The 24544-nt window shown below is 43.5% G+C and overlaps 1 protein-coding gene across 2 annotated transcripts in view; it reads left to right on the forward strand.

The window, feature by feature from the left end:
- The window catches only part of CAMSAP2 (calmodulin regulated spectrin associated protein family member 2), a 40695-nt gene that overhangs the window by 3685 nt on the left and 12466 nt on the right, over positions 1-24544 (forward strand). Inside the window, exons 2-10 of one of the 2 annotated variants that reach the window (XM_078865424.1) lie at positions 3701-3969; positions 12882-13040; positions 15035-15112; positions 16184-16216; positions 17017-17155; positions 18432-18571; positions 19908-20007; positions 20451-20523; positions 21514-23995. In XM_078865424.1, coding sequence (XP_078721550.1) covers positions 3701-3969; positions 12882-13040; positions 15035-15112; positions 16184-16216; positions 17017-17155; positions 18432-18571; positions 19908-20007; positions 20451-20523; positions 21514-23995 — 3473 coding nt within the window. The remainder of the gene's footprint in view (positions 1-3700; positions 3970-12881; positions 13041-15034; positions 15113-16183; positions 16217-17016; positions 17156-18431; positions 18572-19907; positions 20008-20450; positions 20524-21513; positions 23996-24544) is intronic. The other variant, XM_078865425.1, reaches the window with a different exon arrangement.

Consider the following 24544-nt stretch of genomic DNA (forward strand, 5'->3'; position numbering starts at 1 on the left):
TAGGCATTGTGCATTGAGTTGTACTTGCACACATTTTCCGTCATTTAATATTTGACCGTTGCTGTTAATCGTCAGCGTTTATCATTTACTCCTTGGATCAAATCCAAAATATTCTCCCGAATGTACATAAAATGTACTTTGAATAGCACTGCTTGTTAACATTTGAACTAGAAGAGGGAGAGAAAAAACTGAATTTTATTGCGCCGACTACCTGGCCTAGTTTGAACATCTTAAGATTGCCAAGGTTGCGTAGTTAACGCGGAGCAGGTTTGTGAGCTTTATAAATCACCGGAAGAGGGGACACTGCCGTTTGAATTAGGCGTGGCCTTCCAGCGCTGTGTTTGTTTTCAAACTTTTTTAAAAATAGTTGGGCCCCTGATTCCTCGTATAACTTTGACAGACAATTGCACAATGGCATATTGTTGTACAATCGGTGATGATCCAATGCTATTGCTGCTTCTCAAATACCTCTGTCATCCTCCGACAACTGAAATCATTATTTACATAGGTGTTCTTAGGTGGCATGTTTACCTCTGTAGTATTTTTGCTGTATGCACATTAGAGCTTCAAGGCATATGTGTTTTGTTGTTAAATACACACTGTACGTACTAACGCTTGCAAAGATATTTTTGTTCTCCAGGGCATTTGGCCCTCTGAAAACTTTGACTGTACTGTACTTCATAACCTCCCATGTGTCAATAAATGTTGCTTCACGTGGCATGAAATTACCACGTAGTAATATGAATACTTGACAGTAATTTGTTAATCCACAAAATGAAGACCTCTACACACCTTGTTGGTCACGGTGATTATTTGATTATACTTTACCATGCTGCTCAGTGAAGGTTGGCTTTTGTCAATCAACTACTGGATCAAGGCCTCCACCCATGACAGTCATGGTTGCTGTTTGATGCCGACTGATTATGATGCAAACATTCCTGTACGGTATTCTTTTGTTTTAAGTTAATTATAATTTCAATAATGAATGTTTTAGTATCCAATTTTTTTTATATTACCAGGTATGGCCCATTGAGCTATACAGCTCTTGTTTCAGAAGCGATCTGGCCATGTGGACATTTATAGCAGCCAAATACTCTAAACGCTTGATTATAAATGTTGAGGGGAAAATCGGAGGACCTGGAGAAAAATCTACATAACCATGGGGAGAACATGCAAACTCCAAATATACAGGCGTCAGGGTCAGGATCGAACCCACGAGGATAAGAGTAGGTCGTGCATTAAGAAGTCTGGCCAGCTATTGATTTATTTTCGCAACCTCTTCTCTCCATGCACCCATGCCTCTTGGGCTGGCCAGTATTTTGCTAGCACGTGAATTACTGCAGGAATTATGGAATGCTTTATGGCCTATACTCTTGGGGCCATGGTCTCGTTGCAGTGAAAGGAAATGGGTGTCCGTGTGTGTCCTGCCGGTCCAGACATTCAGACATAGAAAATACAAATACTGCATGGTATGTTTTTTAATTGCCGATGCTTTGGTACATACCTATTTTTTTACACTTTAGAAACTTCCTGTTTCATATACATTTATTGAAAATGTTGCCTACCTTTTGATACATTCCACAATGCCAAATTAATTTACATGACTGGTATACTGGAAAGAAATGGGTGTAAATTCAACAGTGACAAAATAATAAATGTAATATGCCCGTGCTCATTAAATATTCCTTTTTATTCACCTTATTTTAATAGACAAAATATCACCATCGGCTTTCATCTACCCTCCATGCCATCACAAGCTGCGGGCGGCTTAGAGCCAATCCCACCAAGGAATGGTTATTGAGCTGTCGCAGTCCAAAGCATCGCTGGGAATTTAGGAGTGCTGCTGACACCAATACGTGTCGACGTTTGGGCCTGCCCTTTGTGACCCAGCAAGTTTGTTTTGATATCTGAGCTGGACAGCTGGTGGTTGCTCACTCCCTGTTAAAGACTCCCCAGCGGGCTGGGATTAAGTAAAAGTGATATTTAGCAATTGATTGCAAATATGTTGAGCATGGGCAAAATAAAAACAGCTGCCTTTTACTTGCTTATTGAGAGAGTCAAAGATGTCAAATGCACTTAGTTACGATGCCTGACGTACTGTTAGTATAGCCCTAAAGCTTAGGTACAGGTCAAAAAATATATCCGTGGTATATACAAAAATTGTACTGTACGATTAACCTTTCAGTTTTCTGACCTTTCCATTGGCATGTAGGCGTCACTTTTGGTCAAGGATCTATACTCAATGCTGATTTCAGCAGATAAAAGGGAGGGTAGATGATTATAGGGGAAAAACAGCCATTGTGCATAGCTTAAACAGAGACATGTTTTTCACTGCACCACTTTACAATGGATTTTCTTAAACCGAATTTGGTTTATTCAGAAATCAAACAGCTCACGATTTAGAGCACGATATTTCACTCCCTTTTCACCTCCCCTTCCACCATCTTAGCATCTTGATCAAATTAAAATGCACTTTATTCTTGTCACTTGGAGGTTGTTTGAGTTTAGACTGTGTGTGTGTTTTGCATGGGAATAGCTTCGGAAGTGTTGGATACCAATGCATTATCACAAAAGTCAGGCTTAAATTGCACTATATCGTCTTGCTTTTGATGCACCCTATTTTGAACAAATTTAACTCGGGTTGCATTTGCAGCATGGAATTGTGAAATGGTACCAATTTAAATGCCAATTTCTTCACAGACTTTTTTTATTTCATAGCTTTGCATACAAATACCGTTTTACTGTCCTAACTTAAACTCAGATTTCCCATGTAAAATATAGTATTTCCTCCAGAGTATATTGCCTGCTACAATTTTATGGATCCGAACCATGGACCTTGACAAAGGTTGATGACCGAGCTAACAATAGCAAAACAAACATATAGATGTTCATACTTTGAATTACGCTGACCGGCAGAAAGAGGAACACATGGATTAGAGAATGTATGCAGGTTAGAAACATAATTTCGACACATAACAAACATAAAGTAAGCTTGGACAGGACAATCAGTGATTCGAGATATTGGCTGGTGGTCAAGAATAACAATGGAGTGGCAGCCAAAGGAGGGATCACACCCCAGAAGTTAATCTCAGAGATGGAGTAATGACATCAGCTAGTGTGCAGGAGAGAGATATTTTTTTTGCCGGACTGTGAGAGATGGAGATGGCTTATTTAGGTATTTATATAGCAGTAGCTGGGTCATCACTGATGATAATGCTCTTAAGTGGGCTTGCATTAAAATATGTAATTTGTCACATGCGCTTGGCTTATTCGCAGATGTTAATTGATACTACTGTTAAACCAATTAAATTTATTTTATTTTATAAATCATAGGATACCTATCAAATAGAAAAGTGAGGGCAGGCTATAATTTAGATTATTAACACATATAAAGGTGTGGTTTTTTGACCGCAAAAGGTGCAATTGCAACCATGTGCTTGGTCCTCCCTTCATGCATAGCATATCATGTGACATCAACATCATCAGCCATGGTTACTCCACTGCTGGATATGAAGGTTTCCTTGCCTCAAGTTGCTCCATCTCATGATCCTACGATGTAATAGACAACTATACAGGTATATGTACAATCCACAGAGCGTTGTCTTTTGTCCACCAACTCAAAGGGAGTCAAAATTGTGGCCAAATCATTTTATTATGCACTGCCTGTTGACATTCGTAACCCGCTCCATCTGCCACGTAGAGTCCACCTGCGAGGACCTGCGGGCGCCATTCTACAGGGACGAGTACAACCAGGAGCACTTGAAAGGCAACGTGGGCGAGCTGCTCGCGTCCGGCGAGCTCTACTGCCATGTGTTCCAGCAGCAGCTGCATGGAAAGTGCTCCCCTGCCGTGCCGCGGCAGGGCCACTGGGCCGTGATCCAGGGCCTGGCGCGGCGTGGCCTGTACGTCATGGAGGAGGAGGACTGCCCTGTGACAGAGGCGGACTTGCAGAACATCCCCATCCGCATGGTCAGTCCTGGTGTTTATTTTTTAAGTCGTGTCTCCGACGACGTCCGCTTGTTAAGCCAGGCATTTTCAGCATTTATGCCAAAGGGATCCGTTGGTAAATTGGTAAATCGGTTATTGGTTTCTCAGTGACAGTAAGTATTTTCAAAGAATGTAACCATTTGTTTCGAAAGTGTTGTTGATGCATATAAATAATTCCTGGATTTGGCACAAGATTCAGTGCCTCACTGTTTAATGTCTGTGGAAGTGTATTCGCTGGGCAATAGATAACCAAAATACTCTAAAAAAAATCCTACACTTGTTTACCAAAGAAAAACACATATTATAGAATATTATCCATGAAAGATTTACCCACTCTTCAGACAATAATTCAGGAGGTTTGTGTTGCCACGTTTGACCATTTTCCTTTTTAAGTCATGTATTACATATGAGCGGCAAGGAGAGAAAACCCACGCATGCAAGTAACACTCAAAGGCCCACAGAGACACTCCTGGTTACTAGGGATTAAGACTTGAAGCTCAGTACAAACATGCTCATGAAATACACTTGCTGTACTGCCATCTCCTGGCCACCTTGCAGTCCAGTGGCTTTGGGAGTTGTACATGTCTAATGCATGCTATCTACCAATGCTCTTCTCCAAAGAGTTTGATCACAGGAATGTGTGCCAACATGTAGTGACAAAACAAGAAGAATTCCCTCATCAAAACGCTACACCATAGGGCTCAATGTATCTCCGACCATGAACACCTAACCAGTGAACTCAAACACGTACACCAAGCACTCAAGGCGAATGGATATTCTGACTACACAATCCGCAAAGCCATCACCCCGACCGTGAGGAAGGAGCCATCTGAGGATCCAATCAACACCATCACCCTGACATACATAGCAGGAGTAACCAAAAAATATTTCCAAAATCATGAACGAACACAAGATCCAGGTCCGATTTAACACATTGTACATAAACTTCGTGATCTGAGCCCATCTGTGAAGGACAAGATTCCTGACATGCAATATCCCGGCGTCTACAACCTAAGCTGTAACTGCAGCAGCAGTTACATTGGGGAAACTAAGCGACATGTCTCTGGCCGTGTTCGTGAGCATAAGGCAGATTTGCAACATGGTAGGACCAATACTTCTGCCGTGGCTGATCATTTTAATGCGGCTGGCTCACGAAATTGATTTATCTAAGACGATGGTACTTTGCAAGCCTACTGGCTATCAACAAAGATTTGTTCATGAAGCCGTCCATATATACAGACAGACACAATTTCAACCGGGAGGATGGTTTTAGACTCGGCAACCATTTAAAGATATCAACCACTTTGGGTCATGACTTGACTTGTGTTTTCTTGTCAATCAACCTCCACCGTCAGCAGTGTGGTGTGTGGAGCGGGGTGCAGTGATTTCCTAGTGGCCCTTTGCTGCATTGGCATTGCTGCTGCATTGGCATTGTCGCTCAATTGGCATTGCTGGTGCATTTGCATTGCTGCTGCATTGGCATTGCTGCTGCATTGGCATTATTGCTGCTGCATTGGCATTGCCGCTGCATTGGCATTGTTGCTGCATTGGCATTGCTGCTGCATTGGCATTGCTGCTGCATTGGCATTGTCGCTGCATTGGCATTGCTGCTGCATTGGCATTGCTGCTGCATTGGCATTGTTGCTGCATTGGCATTGTTGCTGCATTGGCATTGCTGCTGCATTGGCATTGCTGCTGCATTGGCATTGCTGCCCCGCACATTCTGCTGGTGCTGCTGATACACACTTGGGCTATGCCCATCCCCAAACCTTTATAAACAGTTTGCCTTTAGAGGCTAACCCCTTTTCCTGATGATGACCACTTGTGTTGCGATCGAAACGTCGTGGTATTCTTATTCACTTTATTTTTAATATTATTTTTTTTATCTACGTGACTTTACAAAAAGAACCAAATAATATGAATTCCTGCAGTCACGAAAGTTTTAAGTCAAAATAAAAACAAGTGACTCGGAACTCCACTGAGCTGCACTTAATAACAAAGGTCTATTTGGTATTAAGAGGTGTACACACACAGGGAGGTTGCTTCTAAACTATACTTTTCTGATGAGGTAACAAAATTATTTCATTTCTATTTTTCGATATGAAGCTTTCGTGACTGCAGGGATTCATATTCTTGGTTCTTTCGGTAAAGTCACGTAGAAGGGAAATAATAAAAATTTTACATAATATAATTCTCACGACGTTTCGGCCACAACGCAAGCAGGCATTAGGAGGCTGTTTTTCCGACAGACCTGTTCTTCACCTGAGGACGGTTGCTTACGTTGTGGCCGAAACGTCGTGAGAATTTTATTGTGTTTTATTTTTATTATTTCCCTTCTACATGACTTTACCGAAAGAACCAAGAAAATTATTTCAGCTGAAAAGCTTGCCGGTGTTTACACCCCCCTCCCCCCCAAAGCTATGCTACAAACAGAGCTGAGCCATGCTAACCACGCACTGAAATGTGTTGACACTTGACAGGCAATAAAGTCGTAAATACCACACGCATTGCGATTCTTTTACGGGCAAACGCAAAGGTGGATTTAACTGAAGTTGGATTTGAAAGCATACAAAATAATAAAACATTTTAACTAAAAACAACTAGTGTTCTGATGGTTCGGTGCACTGAGCCAACGCCACTGAACGCCTGGGTTCAAATCCAGGCCACGACCTGTAATTAAACCAGGTTTGCAAGTGTAGTGAGTTAATGGTCTCAAAGCAGTCACCAAATACTGCACACAAAAAACCCATCACTTAAAATTTGGCTCTGCAATTAATTTCTATAAATTCCAGTTCTGAGAATTAAAAACATTGCTTTGACTGTCATGTGATCAATGTGATGCCCCCTAATGTGTGGATCGGAAGTCTCTTGAAGGGATCTCAAAGGGAGGTCCTCTGTGGGATCCGCTTGCTGTGGGACCATAATGTTACATGAAGGATTGCACTGCGCTGTAAGAGATTATCCCATTATATTACACTAATGACACCATCGGGATGAAAAATAGTTAAAAAGCAAGAATTGTCAGAAGAATGCATGCAAGGCATCGTTATTCTCTGACTTATGGTTCAGTTGAACATTTACAGAGCATATGAATTCCTGCAGTCACGAAAGCTTTAAGTCGACAAAAAAATACACCTTTCGACGTTTACATAGATTTTTCAGTATACAGCAAAATCGATAACTTTAGTTTACAAGTTGACATAGTCTATTTGCATTTATGTTTTTAATAATAACATGAGCCTTCTGATGTACCTTGACTTCTCCTTCATTAGCGTTTGCTCTGCTTCAGAGACAGTGATTTGACAATGGAAATACATTATCAGTTGCATCCGTGGCTAACAAAGGAAGTGAATCATTCTGCATCCCCCCGGGATTAACTAGAATGCAGTACTGTACTTCCTTAAGGCTATGAGCTGCGCAGACGGGAAGATACCAGAATTAAGAGGTCTGTGTGCGCAGACCTCCCCTCGAGTCCGTGTTGGTACTGTGTGGCAGGCTTTGCAGCACAATTGAAATCGGCCAGGGGTTAAGACAGTGAGCCTGTGGTATCGTTGGCTTGTCCTAACACGACTTGCATTCCCATGTCATCCTGTCCAAAAGAGTGCTTTTTTGCTCCTGTCAGACAAATTAAACCCCCCATGGTGGAAAAAAAAGATCGCAGCGGCTAATCAATCTTGCATCGGATATTTATTTTGGTCTGCGTTTATACACATTTATGGTCATCCTTTCAACAGTTTTTAGTGCAATTTAGTTATCACCTTTCTGAATATGCATATGTACTGTTGGCTGTGAATGTTTGCATTACGAGACATTGTTGTATTGTGTGTCTGGAGAGTGCTATGGGAATTCAGTTGTTGGTCTCCTGACCTACATTTCATCAGTGTAGCTGATATTCCTTCTGACAGTTTGGGTCCATCGGTTGTGCTGTGCTGCAACTGAGTGGCCGGCTGGGGTTGGTCGTTGTCATTACGTCAAGGTCGTGTTTCAGATAACGAAATTATAATTCCATTGTGCTGTTGCTGTACAGTACAACCTCGTCGTTCTTTGTTTGGGGTTGTGGCTTTGTTGTTGCGTTGAGTTTGCATGAAACAAGGTTAGCACAAAATATCACAAACTCGTGCAAGGAACACATTTGAATGTGACTAGTATACTGATTATTCCGTGTTGAAGTATAATGACTCTCACAGTGTGAGCACGCATGCTGTTGGCAAAGGACAGTGTTTTGTTAGGTGTAACCGGATGGCTTGGAGGTCAAGAGTGCTGACCCGGTACCTCTGAGATTCTGTTTTTCGAATCTAGGCTGCTGCCTATAATTATACATCACGTGATATTTAGTTTGTACATAATTTGGCTAAATTTAAGCTCTTAAAAATAAAACGTGTAGGGATGAATCTCATGCAACAAATATTATTCTAAGCGTCGGATAAGGTGGAAATATGCTGTCCCACAGTCGGGAATGGCACATTTCCGCAACACTTGAAGGGATGTCGGAGATCGCTTTGCGATACCTGATTGCACGTACCAGTCTCTAACACGAAGAGCCACACTACTTTGTTAGAGATCTGAATGGCTGTTTGCATGCCGTGATATGACGGCCGCTAGCACAATTGGGATTAAATTGGGAAAGTAGGTTTTTTAAAAAAAATGAACAAAAATTTGTGCCGGTGTTTTGAGGTAGTGGTATTGTCACTGAAATGCCTAGTCTCCTTCACAGGCGTATGATTTTCTGTACCCCGAGTGCAGAGCGCACGCTGTCATTAGTGCGGTTTAGTGTGTGGCCGTGTGCTGCCGAACACACCTCATTCCAGGGTGTCAAAGCCACTGTACACGTCTGACCAGTTTACATCTTGTCCCAGCTTTCGCAAGAGACTCGGCCAGTGCATGTATGTTCGCCGCACTCTGCCTCACTCGGCCTCACCGCAGTTTAGGGCTGTGAATGGAATGCATAATTAGTTCGTGGTTCACAACATCAGCGATTCTGCCATGGGGGATGGAACCCAGTTTGAAACGAATGTATACCTCTGAACTCAGACATTTCCTGGGCCATGATTCTTTAGCAGTGCACTCTCTAACGATCCTGACCGTTGGGCGATACAAACCACTTATTAATTAAGTGTAATGTTTATTTGCAATGACGTGTACAAATAGATCATGCTGCACTGTCATTATTGCAAACTATAAACAAAGAAGAGCGTTATATTTTACAGCAATGTGGCTTGTTCTTGGCCTGCGAGAACATAAAATGAGGCACTTTATTTGATGATGCATGCAGCAGCCTTGTGTAAACTGAGGCCTACTGTATACGTCAACACTGCAGTTCAGTAACATTCTTTCCACTTGGAAGCCAACGGGGACTAATGAATGACGTGCTTTGACTGCACTTTTGCATTAATAAACCTTACAGGGGTTGTGAGCAAGAGCGTGCAGGTTTCGGAGCGGCAAAGACCTATCTGTTAAGATGGAAGGAAATCGATGGAAATTGTGTGCCGTACAAAATCTGGGTACAGCCGCACAGATATGCACCTTTGTAAATGCATTTATGTAAAAAAAAATTTACTGCCAGAATAGCTAATCCTGCACATTAAGACAAATTGTCATGCCATGCATGTTCTTGATAAATTAACATTTTAAATCGCTGTCAATCCACAACAAGATGAATGCTTCCACTCAACTGTTGGTTATTGGGGATGTTGGACCATACTTTAATACACTGGTTCGTGCCAGCTGGTGAGGGACTGATTCAGATATCCCTCGCTGCTCATGTTAGATGTGGCTAAGAATCTAAATCAGGTCACGGAGTTCATAGCGCAGTGTGCAAACCACAGTGCAACCGCATCACCCCTATTTAAACAAAAAAACAAACACAACACTAAGTCGGTCAACCTTTTCATGACAATAGATAATTGCCATGAAAAAGAGAGTGCCAATGGGCTCCCAGGTGTCTTTTAAGAAATGTATATGGATGAATTGGCAGAAACGTTGGGCTGCTACCTATGTTTATAGTACGTAAGGCACTGTTTATGACGAAGCTGGTTAGTTGTTTGTGGGGAATTATCTTACAACAACTGACATTTCATAATGAATACAGTCACATAACAAGGAGTGTTAAGGACCTCTGTGGCACCATGCCATGAAGGGCACAACAGTTCCTGGTAGTGGTGAATGAACCTGTCACTGAATAGCGTGCATGAAGTGGTTACGAATTATTCCATAGGTTATAAACTACCGCGCTTGCGATGCCACAATCGTGATACTTCTTCACACATTTAAAATACAGCCGCGCTCACTGAGAATGGTACGCCAGGAGATTGTAGTGCCGGGCTCAAGAGAAAACTATCACAACCGGAATTGTCAAATTGTGTTTGCATAAACAAGTGTTGTTTACATAGTATACAGGATGGGCAAGACTTCCCATTTAAACCCCTCGGGTTGAGTGACTTGTTTTAAGAATGGTGGCCACTGTCTGTAATGTGAACGTGATTGAGTTTGTCTAATACAATGGATAATATCTCAATGGTTTGAAGCTGCTGCACTATTTTTGGAAATCGATAAATTGTCGATATGGGGGTGGAGCGATGGCACAGTGGTGAGCGCACTGAACGTTGAACCTGGCGACCTATATGTGATTCACAGCCACAGCAAACATCCGTGTTGAGCAACAACATCTGAACCACTCCTCCCCCCCCATCACCAACCTATACTCACCAGCATGGTGAAATATGGGCAAATAATTATCAACACTAATATAGCATGGGAATGTCCTTCATCCAGCAGTGGCTTTTTACCAATGCCTCTATATTTTTTATTAAAGGCTCATTGCAAAGATGTCTTGATGCATTTAGAGACAGGCATTGGTATTGGTGACGGTGGTTATAAAATACGATATTTCTCCTTGGTGTTCCTCTTTATGAATGCTTTTAACGCTTGCTCGACTGGCCAGATATTTATTTTAATTCTCAAGGTTTCTTAAATGGCAGCACTGCTTTGAGAATTACAATTGCGACGGATTTACAAATAATGAGGACGGAGACATCTTAACGTGGGCGTGGAGAAACTAATCCTTGAGGCATGACTAATGGTGTTACTCACCGATGCTAAATTACGTCACCGTTGTTTTTTTTTACAGTGCCACAAAACGATGTAGCTGCACACTGTGTCAGTACCAATGCATTTCAGCTTTAGCAAGTTTAGTATGCACAATTCGATGCAATTTGGATTTTTATACCATCTGATTGCAACCGCATCTCGAGACCCTCTCTTGCAGAAACGGTGGGAATATTTATTTATAATATATTTCAAGAAATTCAAAGGGGGCATGGTTCTTGTTGGGTCTCATTATTTGGTTTGCATGTTTCAAAAGGACCAATGTTTTCCAAGTGATAATGGCAATGAAAATGGCATGCTCTCTTCCTTCATCCTATGCAGCTGTATTGAGGTAGTCCTGCAAAATAATGGAAAGCGTGGCAATTTATTAGCTGTGTCGATTGCCTGAATCTCCATTTCGCATTATAATCCAACATTGGCAATGCAAGATGCACCGTTTGCAATTACGGTGCTGAATGATGGGAGCTTGGCCAGCATTGGGAATAGAAAACACAAGTCTTAGAATGCGACTGTCAGCTCAGGGAATGACTGTCATGGCGAGTGATTGCATGAGGACACCATTGGAACTTCACTCTTTATTCAATTGAGTCGACAATGGTTTTGCACAGGGCCTGTAGCTGTTGGCTGTGGCCAAATCACCAGGAATGTGTCCGATCTTCGTCAGACCTCGAATCTCAAAAAGTTGAGCCTGGATAGTGCTTCGGTGGTTAACCACCATACATAACGAGGGTTATAAGCTGTGGGCTACGTTGTGGGCAAAATGCATTGTTGCACTGTACTTCTATGTTCCCACCTGCACCAAACCACACTGGTCTAAACAACCCCCACGATGTGGGGGAGCCTTTCATCCAGCAGTGGATTGGAAGAGGGTTGTATTACTCACGCTGTGGAATCGGTGGTCATAACACAAGTTTCAAGTTTATCAAAATCCCAGTTTACCAAACAGCATGAACTGAACCTATGTCTCTCACCCAATATGAACGAACACTCATAAAAACCCAGTGTTTGCTCATCGCGATAGTGTTTAAGGGAAGAGCAACCCACAAACAGATAGCTCTTATATCTTGTATATAAGTACCTCGGTTTTGTATCCCAGGATACCCTTGACAATTTTAATGCAGCATCAACAGAGTGACATCATATGAGTGCTTGGGGTGGCACACTTAGCATACCATTTGTTTTTATTTCATTCACAAAGGTTGTGTTTGACAGCCCAAGGTGCACAGCCTAGGTACTGTACATGTTTACAAGACGCTGAACAAAATATATTATTTTCCGTTGTTCAGCATTTTTGATCATTACACCGAAATGCGATTTATGACTCAATGCTTCACAATCGAGTATATTGAACTTCTCTACAGTATTGCTTTTTGCACTTAACTGCGCTGCATCATGAAGTTGGAGCGCCCTTGCCAATATTGCTGTTATTTAACATCTACCAACCCAGGAGTGTTGGTTCTACAAGACTGACTGTGCTGATGAGACAAATGTAAAACTGGTTTTGCTTGCTTAAACAAATGAATCCACATCACATTCGTCTGGAAGGCCTGTAGGCTGATGTGATAAACATGTTATTATTACGTAGATACATAGATGGAAGTGTTTTTTTTGTACAAGACAAAACATGTTTTATTGTATTTTTTAAGTTAAGCCCTGCTAAGTATGGCTGCCATGAGGCTTTCACTATAAAACGAGACCCTGCACTGTGATCTCCTTGCAGAAGCTGTAAATACAGCGTTTTTTGTGTGAAACCAATTGTCTCATGCTCCCCTTGCCCTGGCGTGCGACAGAGCTGCCATCTGGCCATGCTGGACTCTCTGATGCTGGCGTGCGCCGTGGAGCAGATGAGCATCGAGAAGGTGGTGACGAGCGTGCGCAGGTTCTCCGTCGTCTCGCCACGCGAGCTGCCCTTTGACCTCGATGGGGCCATGCTTCTCTGGATCAATAAGGTACCATCGTCGTGCCTGGTGGGCCAGGTGGCTCGGAGGTCGCAGCGCTGAGCTGGCATCGCTGAGCAGCTGAGTTCCAATCCAGGCAACTACCTGCATTTAAAACTGGGTTGTCAATTGACTCAGCCCACTCACCAATGTCTAAACTAAAAAAGTAATTTAGTTAAAATTGGTTCTGCACTTCATTTTGCTCAGTGTCAGCTGTGATGATTAAAATATCGATGTGTCTGTCATGCGGTGAAGTGGTCGGGATAGTGCTGCCCCCTACTGTGTGGAACAGTGGTTACTTCAAGGATTTGCAGAGGTAGCTCTGATATTCGCTCCCGTGAACCATTCTTTAAGGTGAACGATTGTAATGTTAGACGTCCGATTGGATGCATGATCTCGTGACACAGTGCCAATGCCACAATGGGAATAAAAATGGGGAATAAGATTTAAAAAATTTAACGAAAGTTTTGCCCCAGTGTTTTTCGAACGGTGGCATTGCGATTGTGAAATGCCGCGTCTCTCTCATTCACAAGCACGTGATTTTTTTACGACCAGTGTGTGCAACAGCACACAAACAATCGCATGGTAGAGTGTATGTGTTTAGGATAAACATACCCCTTGAAGGAATCTCAGAAGTAGCTCTGGATATCTCCTTCCATGAACCATTATCTAACAAATGGTTGCAATGCTGTAGGAGACCTCCAATTGGATACTTAATCTCATGACATGACACCAGCAGCACAAATTGGTATAAAATAGTGGAAAAGATAAAAATGAAGCAAGGCACCATTCCCAGCCAGTCCCATTGTTGCACAGCTAATGCACACACTGCCCTGTAATGGTTGTCCAGCGTGCAAATTAATGTATGCCGCAATAGCAGGAGACCCGCAGTGCTGCTTGTGGGTTATTGGTCATATTGATGGCGTGTTGGATCATTGAAGTCTGTTAAGGGTCATCGAATGTGAGTGTCTTTCTGCGTCAGGTTTTCATATTGAACATCACAAACACTTCATGATATGTATCAGTGAGGTGCAATCTACATAATAGGTGGATTCGTGATAATAATGAATAGTGTCCCTCCAATCAACATTGGTCAATAATCTATCATTTTCTAAACAACAACAAAAAAATGTGCAATCGTTTTGACCCTAACTGACACTAAATCCTTAAAAACCTTGCCTTGGCCATTTTCCTAATCTTGATGGAATGCCGTTAATTCCCTGCCATGTGGTTTAGGGAGGGGCCTTTACTCGTATATATCGCTACTGTTCACTAGTCGACCTTGCAATTTGCTCTAAATCTTTGCACAACGAACCAGGAAGAATGCAACTTGGCTGAAGAAGGCCAGAAGGGGGCTGTTTCATTAATTGCTGTAGCATCAAGGGAGAGAAAATCGTACAATTATGTCGGAGCGTTATTCAAGGAGAAACGAGCCCGTATGGGAATTGCCTCTGCTGAGACCCTTAAAGATTTTATTTAAAGTACTAATGAAACTCTTCGGCATGTTGTGCACTGCCATTGGGGCCATCACCTATTACCGTCGGCTGCCCATCGCGACAGATGTCAAGGAGGAAGATGGGGGCGCCAACGACAATAAAATGGCAGTGTAACGGCGGGAGTAGGAGACGGTGTACCCTACACGGAGCGCACGTGTGCCAACGGATTTGAGAGATTTCCTTCATTCAAAAGCGACCGATGTTCAATTCTCCTAGGAAAATAACCTTGAGTGAAATTAACATATGCATGGACATCATTGTGGAAGAATGGCACTTTGTCATTTTCAGCTTTGTATTGTTAGTGAAAGAACCACAGCGCTCTCAAATCCCAATACTGAGAAGAATCTATATATTTAACTACTGGTGATGACTTTGAAGCTATTTGAAATTTATTCCAAAGTCGCTTGAGAAGATAATATAGAATCAGCCTTCATGTGCGGTTTGGCTGGAAGTTGTAATAATATTATCGTGGTGTACGTGTGCTCAGGTGCCATTTGTTTTATGCTGCAGGTTAACATGAAGTTGAAGGATTCTGTTGAAAAGGAGCAGAAGCAGCAGAGCGTTGCAGAGGGAGCTTGCCAACAGAAGGTGAGCCGAGTCAAATCTCTTGCGCACACTGAATACTATAAATGTTTAAAAAATGTATGCAGCGTTGCTAAGGGGGACCAGGTTTAAATGTGCTTCCCTGCGTACTCTTCTCTCGGGTGCTGGTTCTCGCTGTACTGATTCCCTGTTCAACCTTCTGAAAACTATGTTAAGACCTCACCGCCGTTGGACACGTCAAACATGTAAGGGGGAAAAGAGTAAATGGGCACGCATAAAAAGTTGGTTCAATACTAACATCGGATTTTACTTGAGCCAGTCTTGCGCAGAGCCTGCCGTCTTATGCAGAGTGCACGAGGCTTCGAAACGAGCGATGTTCAAAATTGCATCTTGTGAAGGTGCAATTTCAAGGACTGAAATGGGCTGACTTAAATCTGTATTGGCCAGTGCTGCATTGATTCCCAGGGAGATGTTAGCATTTATAACTTGTACAGGGGAAAACAAAGGACATTCTGCAAAGTTTGAGCATGTGAAGGGGTTAAACGTACTGTAAAGATTAAGCCAGCCAGGCACTAATGGCAGCCGCCAAGGTCATTTCCCAGCAGGCATTGACAGAGGAAATGTATCACATTGTTTGACGACTTCACTGTATTGGCATGTTCAGCTTTCTGTAAGAAATACAATCAAATATCCTGTACTGTTTAGTAATATGAGGAATAATATGGCCAACTGAAATTGATTGTGGTCACTTGACATTTCATGTTATTCATCTAACAAAAACCAGCATATGTATTATTGAATGATTTATACTTGTTTTATGTTATCAGAATTTCAATAAATACGTTGAAATTCTACATTGCTCTTGTCTTGGCGTTGTGCTCGGGGTAGTTTGGCAGTCTGCAAAGTCAAGCTTGGCCAACACAATCTCAATCATCCAAGAGTCACACTAATTCAGCAGGAGACAGGCTTTTTAACACTGCAGGTCTAATTACATTGTCATTGATCAGAAGCTATTCAAAAACACATTAGGAATTGACAGTGACCAGATTCCCATCAGATTAGTGTAATCAAGGCTACTTTACCTTCCCTTTGCTTTTCAACTCTTTTCCTGCACAGTCTCCGGCCAAGTGGTACTGGAAGCTGGTTCCTGTAAGTCTTACCCAAAACATCAATGTTTGCTTTTTTTTCCTGTTCCAACTCCACGTGAAGAAGAAACACTTCTTACCACCCATTTTGTGTTCACGATCGTTGTCAAAACTGGACGCATTTGTTTGCATTCACACATGCTTTTTGTCCTCTTTGTTTCATACTCTAGTGCCTTTCTTTTGGTCTGTGTTTATTTTCCTTGTGGTGAAGCCCACCTCTCTTTCCTCTCCATTGTCAACTCCCCTTCAGCCTGACTTGATGCTTGCCGTTTCGTTGTGTTTGAAAGAACCAGAGGAAAATGCAAGAGTGGTACGGTACTGTTTATTATTAAGCTAGTTTGAAGTTTAATAAAGTATGTTAGTGCTGCATAAAAATATATAGTAAGATTTGTAGCACAGCAATTACTTTGTGGCTTTATTTTATGATTTTTGGGTCCAGTCAACTGAAATACATTCTTTTCTGAGTTCAGACACACAGTTGTGTGTTAATGCATTACATTTGACACTGTGTGTTTTGCGTGCTTTATAATACATTTTTAATGGTAACAACAGTGATAGTTTTATATCTGTGATCTACACTGTACTGCGATTAAACTGTCGGTATGAAATTTAAAATGCAATTTTCATTTAATTTTCATTCAATCTTTTTCATTTTGTTATTCCATTTCAAATCATACAGGACGCAACAGCATGAAAGCAATGTTTTTTTGACAATCCGCATCCAGTTGTGTTCCTGTATTGAAATGAAAATTGCTTATGCGCGTGTTTGTATACATGTGCATGCGTTTTCTTTTTATTCTCCAGGTGCGATATCGAAAGGATCAGTCCGTGTCGAGGCAGTTACCAGTCATCCCAGTGCTGCGCAGCCTGTCTGAGATATCTGATGGAAGAGCCCTCCTCAGTCTAATCCACTACTACTGCCCGGAACTACTTAGGCTAGAAGGTACCACGTATTTTCCACGTGGGGTTGGGTTCGGTGTAGAGGATTGGAATTCCGAAAAACTAACCCCCCCTAACTCGACCATCTTTCTTCACCCCCTAAACTGCCTCGACACCCTGCTTCCCAGCAATGATCCCAACATTTCCTGGCAGACGACTTGAAAATATGGTTCTGCTGCACAGTAAGAGCGGTGTGACAATTAATAATTTAACCGGAGGCAAGCTGCCGACTGTGGCCATTCCACGGAGCTCCACCTCACCTCCCTCACTTCACACCCCACAGACCCCCTCTCCCCCATTTTATAAATTCCTTGATCGGCCCAAGTTCCGTTACTGTGCTTTTTTTACTCGCCCACACCCATAATTTTCCGTCTGCTCTTGTGCAAAGGAAAGACTTAAAACCGCTGAGGCTGTAGCTGTCTTGCGTCCCATTGTGATGGCTCTTTTGAAGTGCCATTTTACTGCTGCTGCTGCTGCTCCTGTTATTGTTAGTGGGGTGGAGACGAGTGCAGATAGCATTTTATAATTTTATAATAACTATTATTAGTGACCGAAACCAGCTGGGGCGACTGGCAAACGTAATTTTCCATGTAACAAATAAACATTGAGTTTAAATGGCGGAAGAAGTTCGGAAGAGATATAACAGATAGTGACACCAAAGAGGTGAGAATAACGAATACAGCAGACTGACACGGTTCATTTAAATTTTTTATAACCTTTCAATTTGTGCTCCTGTTAATGTCATTCTTTTACCAGAATATTCTTTAAATCCTAGAGAAGAGGGAAAACGCCTCACAATACATATCATCTTGGCATTTTATGACATTAAAAGGCAGATTACTTTGAGTGGAGGATTGTGAGAATAGTGTGAAATATGAATGCGGTCTCTTGTTTTACGTTGCCGAGCAACGAGTTCCCTACTAATTCCAATAAAATGTTTCGATAAACAACTCTGATGTACAGTAACAACAACATGGGGGCTTACTCTCTCAGCTTGTATTCTATGTTATTGTTTGATAAAATTATTGACTTTTTATCATACTATTTTATTTCTTGTAAGCATGTTGCCCAATCCATTTAAAAAAGTTAAAGCCGAGTGTCTTTTATCCAGATTTGGTTGCTTATTTACGATGGTCCAGTCTTCAGGCCTTGTGCGAGTTCAACTCGCCATGTCCTCCAATCGGCTAACTTGGTGGGCAAATTGAAGACGAGTACAGTGTAAATGCTGGCGTGTGTTTGCTTTGGTTGCGTAATCACAGGTGCCCTCATTATTGTTGCAGACGTGTGCCTGAAGGAGAGACTCAGCCCCACGGAGAGAATGTACAACATTCGACTTCTGATGGACGTTTCTCAGCAACACTTTGAGGGCTGCCTGCTGCTCACGCCCTCTGACCTGCTGCGCTGTCCACCTGCTCTCAAGGTAGCCCTGCGTGGCGTAGGCACTAAATATTGCTGCTCACGAAATGTTCTTTTATGGAGGCCGCCCGTGTCCATGGAAATTTCGGCAGGGGTCGTCCATCACGAGCTATCGTAGACCGTTTGGTGCTGGTGTTTCCATGTCATTCCTTTCCGTTCTAGTGTCTTGTCCGCTGAATCGGTCCACAGTTTTCGGTCAACCTTAGCATCTGTTAACATCCACTTCGTTGCAATTAATCTTGCCGGATTCCTAACGAGTGGCCATTAATCTGACATGACTAATATAATTAACGAACAGAAATAAAATACTTTAAATATATATAAAGATGTCAATAACCTTTGGACATTTACTCTTCGATTTGTTTACGAACCCAATTTTTGCCATGTTAAATGTTGGCAATATACAATTAAACAATAATGTGACAGTCCTAAAACAAAGAACTATTTATTTCTGTTTGGTTTTATGCAATATCCCATGCTACATTTATTTTGCATGCCCAACTGTAAAAGTGTGCCTTGGAGCACAATAAAGTCCGTGTGTAATAAAGTTATTTCAGTTAAGTTTACTTTTGTTTTTGTTATTTTTATCAGGCAGCGAGAGCAGATGCTTCCTCAATCGTTCATTTATGTTGTGCTGTTATGGGTTAAAAAGGATTAAATATAAACCTTTTTAGATCCATATTTAGCTGCTGCCACAAATTGGTTTTACAGTCTGGTTGTCGTAGCGGTTTATTATATAAGCAAGTTGTACTGACCTTTGTAGCTCTGCGCATAAAACTGGTCAAAAGAAGGCCTTTATCTAGAGCTTATCATAACATTTAACTACAGGTTTCCCTCTTTTATACGGGTTCGGTTTGTGCTGTTTGGCTAATATGCGGCTTGCCTATTTCTACTCAAATTCCGCTCTATGCTGATTGAATTCACTCGTATGCGGATATGTGGCCTGACGTGGGACAACGTGGTGTGTGTGCACTGCGGACGCTACTTGGCAGGCAGTTGTCTCGCCCGCTTTCGCTTTGTGCGCCCTTTTGTTGGAACGCGTCTCGTAAAGCGAGGGAAACTTGTAGGATTGATCAGTTCTCATACTTTGTCTACTTTTATGAACGGGTTTATTTTTCAAAGATGTAATTTTTGTTGTACTTAGTATGTAGTTTTTTCATACCGACAAAGGGGTTGGCAGTGAATATCCGATTTAGCACGGTTGGCTACATACTGTGTGAAAGAAGTTCTACATACATACATACACAAACATGTAATAAAAACACATACCTTCATAATTTCATTCAAGCTGCGAAATATGTTTTTTTTCACCAAAATATATGTTCCTTTTGATTTTTCAGACAAACATCATGGCTTTTGTGGCCGAGTTGTTCTGGTGCTTTGAGGTGGTGAGACCAGAGTTTGTGTGTCCAAGGGAACCCCTCGAGCATTCCACTGATGGTGAGAGATTCACGAGTGAAACGGCACGTCACGTTTTGCGGATTGCTTACATTCTGATATCAATCAATGCCAGTATTACAATATGCTAACGTAAAGTGTTTGTCTAAATGTCTCCTTTGTGACATTAAGCTGAGCTTGATTATTTATATGCTACAGAGCCCTGTGTAAATCCATTTCTGGATGCTGTGTGGGTCATGGAGTTATTTATCCATGCTTCACCACACAGCCGATAACACCTGGCAGTGCTCGATTGTCACCCATCAAAGCACGATTAAGTCTCAACACTGCTAAGTATCAGAGATTTGACAAGATTGGACATTCTGGGTGATTTGGTCATAGGCTCACATGCTGCAACTATTACCGAAATAGCATTTTGTCAGAAATTATTTCTGTGGTTCATTCAATACTTAGTAGGAGTGTAATTGTACGTGTCTCCGTTTCAGCACTGCCTAATTTCGAGTCTGGATCACTGACCATGTTGGACCAAGCTCCTTTGCTACCAGATGTCAAACAAAGGTAAGACTTGCACAAGTCAATGTTGGTGCTGTAACCAGCACTTGCTTGCGTTTGGGTGATTATTGTAATCTCTAGCAATGAGCCAAATCAAGTCAACCGATTGTTTTATCTACTATAACATGATTGTGAAAGCAAGCTTGACGATAAATAAGTTACGCAGACTATGTGGCTGGCGAGCTGCATTGGCAGTGGGGTGCACAAGCACAGCAAAAATAACTCAACATGTTCGTCAATAACACTGATAGATGTGCTATAAAATCTTGAATATTTATTTATCCTGGATGAATCCTATGAGCTATAAAGCTCTTTTTCACAGATGTCCAGTAGGGGCAGTTTAGAACGTTACAACAACAAACAAGACAAAAACACAATAGGAGTGGAAAGGAAAGGTAAACAAATCACTTATCTTACCAGGTAAAGCCTACTGAGCTATGAACTTATTTTTCAGAAGTGACCTGGCCACAAATGATAGCTCAACAAAGTGGCTTATCATGTGGAAATGTATAACGGCAAAATCATCTATAAAGAATGGCTATTGCCCGAGAAGTTGCCTTTGATATATTTGTTGCTTTTAAGGCAGTGTTATTGACGAATATGATGGGGGGGGGGGGATTTTATCAATAAGTTAGCTGTATAGGGTTTGCATGACAATGTAAATCTGAGTAAATTCAGTTTGGCCTTTTGACAAAAGTGTTAATTGTGCACTTCGTATTAGTGATGTTCCAAACAGGATTCTATGGATCAGGGATTCTCATGCCTTGCTGTGTACTCGTTAAATGGTTTTTACAAAGTCTAAGTGTACTGCTTATATGACATCTATCCACATTAGTGTAATTACCGTCAGTTATTTAGGGCACACATTATATTTCATTGCACGTCTCAGGTTGCCTTGGCAATTAATATCTTGTCGTTTAAGAGAGCAGCGGGTCCTTTGTTGCGCGCCCATATTTAATATTACCTTTGAATAACACGATTTGTTCATTTCAACAGGCCCATGTCGCAGTCCGTCTCCTTTGAAATCAAGTTCGATGACCGAGTGAGTGATGACTCTAAGGCCATGCCAAAATCTCGCAGCAAGGACAGCTTGGCAAAAAGACCAAGCAGGGGGCTTGGAAAGGCATCCCCGGACTTGATGTCAGGAGAAGATGACGGAGGAAGGGAGGCATCCCGTGACGATTTGGAAACGTCCGAGATGAGGATTGGTGACTTCCTCCTACGAAAATCCGCATCGGGCCTTCATAACCTGGCGAATGGCATGCTGGGGGCGGAGGGCGAACAGTCGGAAGACGACGGCAAGATGAAGGAGCACGGTTCCTCCGTGCCGTTCAGAAGGAAAGCGAGCAGCCAGCTCCCAGATAAATCTGTCACGTTTGCCCCAGTCACGAGTGCTGACGTGCGGAACATGTCGCCTGCGGAGGACGGCTTCGATGTCCAGTCACTGCCGGTGTTGAGGAGGGTGAATTCCCCAGCCAAGGCAGCAGCAGCCCACCCCCAGGGCAAGGCAGGTGGTGGATTTTACCTTCACTCAACGGACGCCTGGAGTCAACCTGATGCGAACAGGGCAAGCTTTGTGTTAAACAGTCACTATGACACGCCCGAGAAAGCCCTGGCGGCTGGCCTGCCGGTTGTTGAGCCAGTGAATGGCGAAAAAGGCAGCATTGTGGAGGTTGATTCCGACGTGGATGATTCTGGGAAACCTCAGTCGAGCGACAACACAGATGTGAAAGGAGCACAGAGTGAATTTTTGAGCTCTCCAGTCCCCAGCCCAAGCCCAAGCCCCTGTCCCAGCGTTGAGAGCAACACGTCTTCCAGTTCGGGCGTCAAAATGACAAGCTTTGCCGAGAGGAAGTTTCGGAAGTTTAACAGCGCGGAGACCAAGTCGAGCGTGAGCAGTTCACTGAGGTCAACCCCGGACAGCTCGGAGAACGGATATCCTCACACCATCGCCACCAGACAGAGCCGGGGTCACAGAAACCAAGCTTTGTCCAAAGAATCCGAGCAAGACCAGCAGCCGGGGTCCCCTCCCAATCACCCATTGTCATCGGAGGTTGTTCGGCTGCAGATGAAGCTGGAGGAGAAGCGACGGGCGATCGAGGCGCAGCGCCGGCAGGTGGAGGCTCTGTGCGCCAAGCAGAGGCAGAAGTTTGGGAAGGAGGCGTTCATGCATGTTATTAAAGGAGGCAAGAAGGACCGTCTAGACCCCCAAGGCATCGGAGGGGATTCGTCGGAGAGCAGCGGCGAGCAAATGCTGCCCGCCAGAACCCAGTTGGAGGCGCCGGTGGACAGTGGAGCCGAAGACGACACGGTGACAGACATGTCTAGGCAAAGCCGAGAAGTTGTTGGAGCAGAAGCATTTGGAGATAACAGAGAATCGGAAGAGATGATGGGTGCGTGGGCCGCAGAGCCGCGGGATTACGATGAGTCCGGCAGGCATGGAGATGGTCTGCCAGTTGAGGTGACCGGTGCATTGGAGGAGGATCTGGAAAGGGAAAATGCAGGCGAGGCAGATTCTGGGGAGTACAGCCGCTCTATCTACAAGCTCAACGACACGCTGCGTGGGCTTCAGAGCGAGATGTTGCGAATGGCCCAGCAACAGGAGCACCTGCTGCAGATGAGGGACAGCCAGCAAGCCATGGCCGAGGCTGAGGCGAAGCTTCCGCAGAAAAATTACGACACCTATTCTTTGTCGCCCGCATCTTCAGGATCTCCGGCAAATCGCACGCCGACTCGCCGCCACCTTTCAAAGTCCCCGGCGCGGGTGCAGCTCCGAAGCCCGAGAAACAACTCAACACCGCGACCCAACGAGCTGAGGTTCTCCGTCGTAGGTCCGCCCCAGGAGTCTCCGCAGCCCTCCCTGGCACGAGTGCTCAGCCCGCAGCCGTACGTCGATAACCTCAGGCACCGCCGTCGATACGCGCCCAACGAAGTGCGAATGCAGACCAGCTCGACCATCTGTTTTGGCGACGATGAGACTGAAGTTTCGTCCCCTACCATGTCGAAGGCCGAGTCTGACAGTGACAAGGTTACGGTCTCCAGCGGGAAGTCCACCATTGACTCCAGGGATGTGAGCCCGAGCAAAACGGCTTTGAACCTGGCGCCGGGCAGACAGGATGAACGCGATGAAGCGGAGGAGGCTGTGGACTTCGAACTGGCACCTTCGCAGCCGAGACAGCCGTTACCCGTCGTTAAAACCCCTTCGCCCAAGGAAGTGCAGAGCATTGTCGCCATGGAGAATCAATCGTCCATGGAAGGATCGCCGGTCAAACTGAGAGGAAGCAGGGCAAGCTCCAACACCAGCAGCCCGGCCAGAGAGGTCGGGACTCCCGCCCAGAGACCAGTGGGGTTGATTGAAGTGGACCTGTCCGGAATGAACACCCCCGAGGGGCTCCTGTCGGAAGATGATGCAGCGGAGAATGCTGCTGATTATTCCACAGACGGCGAGCAGAAGGCAGCGCTGGGATTCTTCTTTAAGGTATGTGTGCGTGCAGGCTTTTGTCAATCCGCTGCTGGATGAGGGCATCCCCACGCCATACTTGTCGTGGGGGTTATTGAACTTGCTTCAGCACGTTGGTCGGCGTGGGTTCGTGAAAGTGAGTAGTGTGATACAACAACTGATTTGTCAAACTGCCCTCTGCTGCTCAACATGTTTTCAAAGTATGCCAGTACATTAAGGCAGCTCTTTGACTCTAACCTTGGATCACTGCGTCCTCAGGGAGGTCATATTTGAATGCCAAAATGAAGTATATTGGATTAAATTATTAACTAACTAACTAATTGGGTCGGTGCTCTTATCAAAGTGTTTGAATATTGCTTGGAAAGAGCTCAAATAGACTTTTCCAAACATCATACAGGTGAGACCCTTCTGACAAAGAGTCTTGAGACTCGGTCAGGATTTCCTAGAAAGAAGTCAGCGGATGGCAGAGATGAGATTGATATTGTTTCATTCTCCTTGAAACTCCCAGGACAAAGGACTGTAATTGCTTCTTGTCGTTTCTCCGTCGCGGCCCCCGTCATTTGGAAC

The sequence above is a fragment of the Lampetra fluviatilis genome, chromosome 20 (assembly GCF_964198595.1).
Source record: "Lampetra fluviatilis chromosome 20, kcLamFluv1.1, whole genome shotgun sequence".
In the NCBI taxonomy this organism is placed as follows: domain Eukaryota; kingdom Metazoa; phylum Chordata; class Hyperoartia; order Petromyzontiformes; family Petromyzontidae; genus Lampetra; species Lampetra fluviatilis.